Below are 7,920 nucleotides of genomic sequence, written 5' to 3'. Positions count from 1 at the left end.
TCGTTGAGTTGAGCCATCATGGTTAGTAACCACTGATAGCCTCAACCCCCATGCATTTGTCTAATCCTCTTTTAAAGTCACCCAAGTTGGTAGCCATCACTACATCCTGTGAACATAGTTGTGTCTAGTTCAACATTCTGTTTCCCAAAGTAGCCCATAAGCAAGGTTCCACATACAGCCCCCTCAGCAATTGCCTAGTCAGTGGCATTCTGCCTCTGAACAAAGACGATAAGATCCTCCACCATTAGCAGTGCATGTGCAATTGAAGAATGTGTTCTAATGCTATATAAACTACATGAAATTATTCGTACGAGTGAAGACATCACTGCAACTCTCTCATTTAACTTCACCCTGAATGTAGCCTTTACCAGTTAATAGTGCAAGCTGTAATGATGTTGCATGGTGTGTCCATTGCAAGGCAAGTTATGTTAAGGGAGACACTATATATGATGACAGATCAAATGTGGGCAACATGCCTTATTCTGCAGGTATTCCATATCTGTCCCTGCCTCTTTCTAACTGCTGGGGTTTGGGGTGGGTATTGTACCAGCAGCAGGACAGAATGGTGCTGAAAAGGACAGCTCCTCACCTGGCCCCTGTCAAGAAAGCGTCTTCGGTAAAAGTGTCCCCGCGCCACAAGAATGCTTCCGTTCGCCCTCTTTCTCCCTTTGGAGAGTGGGAAGGCGAGGTGGCTGCTGCACCTGAGGCCCTTTGCTGCTCGCTCTTGAGGGAGACCCTGCCAGTTCGTAGTCAAGGTTGAAAAGGAAGAGGGCGCTGTGGGTTGCGTTCTGCCCTCCTCAGCTAGGCAATGACCGCACCTTCCTTTCCCTTCGAGCGCTAGAAGAGGCCACCATCTTCTTCTACCCAAGCTTCCACCCAGATTTCTTCTTCTTGTTGTTGTTATTGGCTTGGAGGGCCTGGAACAGGGGAAAGGCCTTTCTCGGAAACATTTTCCTCCTGCCTGCGCCTTCGCAGGAGAGGCGCGCCATGGCTTGTGCAGGTGCTCCAGGCAGGTCGGTCTTTCGCCCTCCTGCAGCGAGAGAGAGACACCGCACGGGCTTCTCAGCGGTAACTTTCGACCGCAAGCTTTATATACGCTTACCTGGGCGCAAGTCCAGTCACCGCGCCAGAGGAGTTGTGAAGATTACGCAGAGAGCTCCTTGTCAGCAAATTATTAAATTTTGCAGTGCATTTTTAAGACCTGAGAGATTAGTGTTTCTTTATTATTTTTAATGGAGGGTGGAGGCAGCAAGAGTGGTATAAGAATCTACGAAATGCATTTTCTTTCTTGCGTACATACGTAACGAAAAAGAGGTCCGGGTTATTATTTATTTTTTTAAAAAAAATCTATACGACGCCGAAGGTCGGTCTTCGTATTGCTGTTTATTGTTGTCATTAAAACAAATTCGCGCCGTGGTCGAAAGACCGAGCAACAGCTCTTGCAGGGAGGATTTACTAGTTGCGCGCGCGCCCCCTTAGCTCCTCGCCTCCCCTCGCAGCGCCCGCCCTGGCTGGCCCTTGCCACGTGATGCGCTCTGTCCAATAGGCGACCGGGGCGGTGGGGATCCGGCTGGAACCGGTTGGGCCGCGTCCGGCTCTATATAAAACTTTATAAACACCCGATTCAAATTAGTGGGGTCGTGAGCGACACGAGCGAACCCAACAAACGGAGCCCCCCTTTCTCTCTTTTCCTCTTCTGCTCTTCCTTACTGCGCGGCCTCTCTGCACCCCCTCCTTTTTTTTGTTTTTACAGGCGGTTGAGTTTCTCCCTTCCCTCCTACAGAGACCGCGCTTTAATATTTCCAACCCAGCCTCCTTTTTCTCTTTCTCTCCCCCTCTGTCACGCGCCGCCGACATGCCCAAGAGAAAGGTACGTGGCTGCGGCGAGGGAACCGAATGGCTCGGACGGGAGACGGGGAAGGAGGAAGTGGGGAAGAGACATGGTAGTTTGCAGAAGGAGCGGTGCTTATGCGGGGATGAGATTTAGATCAGCCGCCATTTTCTTTCCTTTCTCCTCCTCTTTCTCCCTCTCCCCCCACCCTCTCTGGTTCTCCTTTCCTTCCTCCACCACGAGCAGTTAACGGTTGTGAGGTAGGGGGAAGCGCGCGCGCGCGAGGCGGCTCGACGGTGCTTCTGAGGACTTAAAAGTGAGGAGGAGTGGGCGGAGCGGAGCGAGAACGACCGTTAACCGCCGCGCATTCTTGATCGCCGGGGGTAGGGAGGGGGGAGCTATAAGGAAGAGGAGAGAGCGAGAGAGATGGAGCGCGCGGGGGCGCGCGCACTCGAATGGGCGCGAGAATATTAATCATTGGCAGTTTCTCGCCCGCGCGCTCACTTATGTCCCCGCCAATAGGGAAGGGGCACGCACCCGCCAGCGGGTGGGCAGAGGAGTAAGATACAGAAGATAAGAGACTAAGCTTAACCGGAGCTAGCTGGCTGTTTTTTTTGGCGGGAGGGTGGTTGGCTGGAGAGAGGCACGTGCGTGGCTGGTTGTAGGTGTTTGGGCGCGCGCGTGCGCGCGCGTGCAAACATAAAGCGGGGTACGTTGGAAAAATGGGCGCGTGCGCGCACTCCCACTCGCGTTCTGTCATCCGCCTCCCCCCCCCTTCACAAATAAATAATAGTGGGGGTGCGCAGGCTTTTCTCCCCCGCCATCCCCCGCGCTTCCGAAAAGGCGGGAAGGCAAAAAAAGCGGTAGTTTTGAAAGCCCTGGGGGAGGGGAAAGATCAGCCCTATTGAGTCCTGGCGAGAGACTTGTCAGTTGTTTGCGCGGGGGATGGAGGTTTCCCCTGTCAGTGAAGATGTTGAAGAGGCCCCGCCTCCCGCCCTACATGCGCTCCTTAGCGAATCTTTCCCTCCCCCTTCCTTCTCTCTAAGGGTGAAAGTGACCATCTTAAGTGTTGGGAGGCGAAGGAGGGTTAGAGTTGCCCACACACGTACACGTTGTGGCTTGCTTCTCTGGAGCCCTTTACGTTGCCAAATCCACGTTTCACTTCAAGAGGCATTCGGGATTGGTTTCCCCAATTGTGTCTTGGGAGGAGGGGGTATGTTGGGCCCAGGGGAGTTCCTTGAGCTCTGAATCTAGGGATGATCCCTTAAGGCTTAAAGCAACAGAGAGTCGGTACAGCCTTAAATGTCGCACAGTTGAGTGGTTTCATAGGTCTGAAGAGGCACTAGGGGTAGGCAGGCAAGCAAGGTTCAAATTGCAAGATCAAAATTCCAGGAATAAGTGAGATCTTGGGTCTGTTACACAGACTCAATAGAGGTCATAGTGTTCTGAAATAAAAGGAGCCATTATGTTGCCTAGAGCTGCAGTGTTAGGGAATAAAGAATAATGCATCAAAATTAGGGGCATCTGGCAATGCTGTTATCCACACAACCCTCCCACAAACACATCTCTCATTGGGAGAACATATGGTCACTAAGGATGCAGAAGTGCATACAATGTAGCCATTTTTTAAAAAATGAGAAGATACTAGTAATAATTATATCAAATTTATTGAAATTTTAATTGTCAAAAACTATGGGAACTTGCATTGAGTAAAACTTGGTTCTGTAGGAACATAAATTGGAATATTGCAATAGTTGATGCTATATGGCTCCAGGGGAGCATCTTCTATGCCACATAATATTTTCTTTATGCAACAAGAAAAATTACTTGATTTTTCACAAGCAATTTATTGGTTTTCCGAGCCTAGGATTTAAAATGCCAACGTCTTGATTTAAAATATAAAAGCCATAGCTTAGTAGTAAAGCATCTGCCTTGCACACATAAGGTTCCAGGTTCAATCCATGCTTCTTCAGATAAGGCTGGGAAAGACTTGTCTGAAACCCTGGGAAGTGCTGCCAGTCAATGTTGACAATACTGAGCTAGATTGAGTAATGGTTTTATTCTATATATGGCAGCTTTCTGTACAGTATACAGGGAGAAAAAATAATATTAAGTAGTTGTGAGAACGTGTGCTAATTTAAAATTTGAGGGAAAAGGAATCTGACAAAGATGAGATTGTCAAATAATTTTCTTTATATATTTAAGTAACAGCTTATCCAAGTTTTTAAAACCTTCGAAGAAATTAGATTGTTGGCGTAGGGTTTCTTCAGCTGTTTCACTTTTTAAATTCCTTATAGGCTGAAGGAGATACCAAGGGTGACAAGGCCAAAGCAAAGGATGAGGTAAGAGCATTACTATATTTTTATGTTATAGACTAAACCTGAAATCCCAAATGTATTCACTTGCCACTAGACACCATTGAATTCAGTTGAGCTTACTTCTGAGTAGAGATGGTTAAGCTTGTACTGTAATTTGCAAATATTTATATGTATGTAGCTTTCTTACCACATTCTCATTTTAACCTTACCTGTCAGATGGAGATACGCTACTAGAAGTATGTTAGCTTTCTGATCTTGAAAATTGTATAGGTAGAATGTAATGTGTGTATTTGAATGCTGGATTGTAGGTCTATTCTAAAAGAAACAACTCATTATTCTAATGGTTAACTTTTCTTTTTTAAAACAGCCACAGCGGAGATCAGCAAGGTTATCTGCTGTAAGTATGCTGTGTGATGGAATGTCCTTTAGGGTTGTTAGCAGTAGTAACTTCTAAAGAACTACTGATAGTCAACTCATTGACACCCTGAAAGGGATTAAGTTGGCTGTTAAGGATGACATCATATACTAAAGTGAACAAATACCTTATTGTTTCAAAACTACTTTTGAATTGTTCTGTCTTTTCTAGAAACCTGCTCCTCCAAAGCCTGAACCTAAACCTAAAAAAACAGCTCCAAAGGTAAAATTCAAATTGTATGCAATTTGAGCTCGAATACATTTTTGTTCCCTGGTCTGAGATACTTATGTTCAAACAATTGCTTTAAATTGTGTGAAGTCCTTTATATCAGCAGATGTTTGTGGTTTGTGAACTATTAATTATTTCCATTGATTGGCAGAAGGCTGAGAAGGTACCTAAGGGGAAGAAGGGGAAAGCTGATGCAGGCAAGGATGGAAACAATCCTGCAGAAAATGGAGATGCCAAAACAGACCAGGTATAATAGCAATATAGTAGTTTATTTACTTTGCTAAACTCCTTTGTTAATTTGTTGTGGAATGATTGTGTATGAATGGAATAGTATGCTCCCAATTGTATATGAGATTGCATTTTTTAAAATTATGTAAGAAATATTTGTCTTTGTTCTTCTGTTCAAGTCTAACATCAATACTTTCTCATAATAGCTTGTATTGTGAAAATGGGTGTGTGTCTGTTTCATACAATTTACATAAGATTCATGCAGACATTGGCCTATATGGGTAGTAAGCTCGCATTAGCATAAAGAACTCTCTGACGGGACTGCCTTTGTCTTTCAGGCACAGAAAGCTGAAGGTGCTGGGGATGCCAAGTGAATTGTGTGAATTTTTGATAACTGTGTACTTCTGGTGACTGTACAGTTTGAAATACTATTTTTTATCAAGTTTTATAACAATGCAGAATTTTGTTTTACTTTTTTTTTAAAAGCTATGTTGTTAGCACACAGAACGCTTCGTTGTTGTGTTTTGGGGGAAGGAGAGGGGACAAATGCCATTGACTCTGTTACTTAGAACCTGGGCTTTTAAAAGCCCCCCAACAATTTTACAAGAGGTGGTCTACATGGACACAAGAAAGGGGGATTCCCTGATATTGTTCATCTTTGGTTTCTGAAATACTTGAGTGAACACTGAAGTTCCCAAAATGCTTGTGTCTGAGGAGAAAGTACATTTAAAACAGTACTTAGACTTCCTCTGTCTGTTCTTTCACATTGTCTTTTGCATTGCATTTACCACTCCTTTGAGTGTGGCATAGGGTCTTTTGATACTTGCTCTCATAAATCAGATTCGTACTCACAGTGTCAGGCAATCCAGACTTCTGGTGTCAAATACTATGGGGTGGGCCACATTTCTTATATTGTGAATCTTCAAATTAAGAATTCTACGGTTTTGTTTTCCTCTAAAAGTCAGGGTAGGCTTGTGAAAAGTTGTTAAACAACATACTAAATGTGAAAGTGTCCACCCTCACTCTAAACTTTCCCTGTTCCAAGTAAGAATTGAAGATTTCATTGGGTTTTATATAGTAACTTTACATTTTGGTAGTCCAAGAAGAAAGGGGAGTTGGAACTTGTTGTAAAACATTGCAGATTGTAGACCATGTCCTGCCTGAATACCATTGATTGATTGTTTTATGAAAAGTACCTTTAATAAAGCTGGATATTGTTTGGCTTGGACTGTTCTTTTTTTTCCTTTTTACTCTGTTCTCTGATTTCTAGTGCTTTTCTTTCAGGGTTACATTGGTGAGCTTAAATGTAAGTATATACGTTTCAAAATGACATTGCTGTCATAGAAACACACTAAGCATTGATCTACATGATCAGAAAAATCACATGGTTCAATTCTCTTGGGAATTTTCCAGTTATAAATGTAGGTGAAGGAATTGCATGACAAAATGCAAAAGTAGCATTTTGGAAAATTATTCTCCCCTCACCCCTGGTGCTATTTTGAATATTTTCTCATGCTTTTCCCCATCTGTTTTCTATAGTGGTATAATCTCAGAAGAGTTCTACCAGCCTTGTATTTAAGAATTACCCCTTAATACCCATAGGTGATAAGGAATTGCATGTGAGTAGACAGATGGAAGCTCACAGCTGCTGTAAAAGGGGGTGTTTTGCCTCTTCTCTGAGCCCCCAGTAGGCTTAGTAAACATTTTTCAAGGCTAGTAACTTTTGTGTGCTTCTTTCGCAATACTGAGTCGTACTGTGTGCCTTTTATCTTAATGTTTAAGGTTCTAGACCAGGCATCCCCAAACTGCGGCCCTCCAGATGTTTTGGCCTACAATTCCCATGATCCCTAGCTAACAGGACCAGTGGTCAGGGATGATGGGAATTGTAGTCCAAAACATCTGGAGGGCCGAAGTTTGGGGATGCCTGTTCTAGACACAGGTGGGGAACCTTTTTCAGCCCAATGGCCTTATTTCCTTGTGAACAAACTTCCAGGGACCAAATGCCAGTGGTAGACAGGCAAAAGAGGGATAAAACAGATTTGACTCTACCTTCAGATTAGGGTTGCCATACGTTCGGAATCTCTCAGACATATCCGGAATAGTGCAGTTGGCAGCAGTGTCCAGGCGGAAATCGACAAAAACGTCTGGAAAAATCCGGACGTATGGCAGCCCATGACGGCAGTGCCGTTTTTGTCAATTTTCCAGAAAAGCACAGTGGTACCTTGGGTTACAGATGCTTCAGGTTACAGACTCCGCTAACCCAGAAATAGTACCTCGGGTTAAGAACTTTGCTTCAGGATGAGAACAGAAATCGCGTGGTGGCAGCTGGAGGCCCCATTAGCTAAAGTGGTACCTCAGGTTAAAAACAGTTTCAGGTTAAGAACAGACCTCCAGAACAAATTAAGTTCTTAACCCGAGGTCCCACTGGAGCTCAGAAACAGCAAATTTTTGTGATTTTGCCAAGAAAGCTCAACAACCTTTCTGTCCAGATTTTCACTGTTTTAAATATGGCAACCCTACCTTTAGACAGGAGGCTACGTTAGAGGTTTCAGCATACATGCATAGCTCTGCATCCAAGTAAGCAAAGAAGCATTGTTACAGTTCAATACATTCCAGCCAGGCAAAACTACTCAAAAACAGTTGGTGAAGGGTGTGCCTTAGAGTTCTCTCTTGGAGGGCCCCATTCAGCTCTGAACCTGAGGCTCCACTCATTCTTTAGACTTTATCTGCTTAGGTAAATTACAGGATTTACCAGTAGTCATCTTGCCTTTATTGTTCATAAATAATAGTGATTGATTACATGTGACTCTTGGTGGCTACGGCAGTATGGAATGGAGTAGGAATTCATGGAGAAGTATAGGGTGGACAACTCCACTTGAATGCTTAACACAAGGTTGAAT

General features: G+C 44.2%; 1 protein-coding gene across 1 annotated transcript; it reads left to right on the top strand.

Moving 5' to 3' along the window:
- Positions 1-1,551: 1,551 nt before the first annotated feature.
- Positions 1,552-6,248, top strand: HMGN2 (high mobility group nucleosomal binding domain 2). Its single transcript, XM_035118608.2, has 6 exons — positions 1,552-1,870; positions 4,129-4,173; positions 4,517-4,546; positions 4,736-4,786; positions 4,944-5,039; positions 5,359-6,248. Exons 1-6 carry the CDS (start codon positions 1,856-1,858, stop codon positions 5,392-5,394), a joined length of 273 nt encoding a protein of 90 aa, XP_034974499.1. The 5' UTR covers positions 1,552-1,855; the 3' UTR covers positions 5,395-6,248.
- The last annotated feature ends 1,672 nt before the right edge of the window (positions 6,249-7,920 follow it).

This window comes from Zootoca vivipara, chromosome 6, assembly GCF_963506605.1.
Source record: "Zootoca vivipara chromosome 6, rZooViv1.1, whole genome shotgun sequence".
NCBI lineage: Eukaryota > Metazoa > Chordata > Lepidosauria > Squamata > Lacertidae > Zootoca > Zootoca vivipara.
The sequence above is the reverse complement of the archived record's forward strand: the minus strand, read 5'-3'. Positions and strand labels throughout refer to the sequence as shown.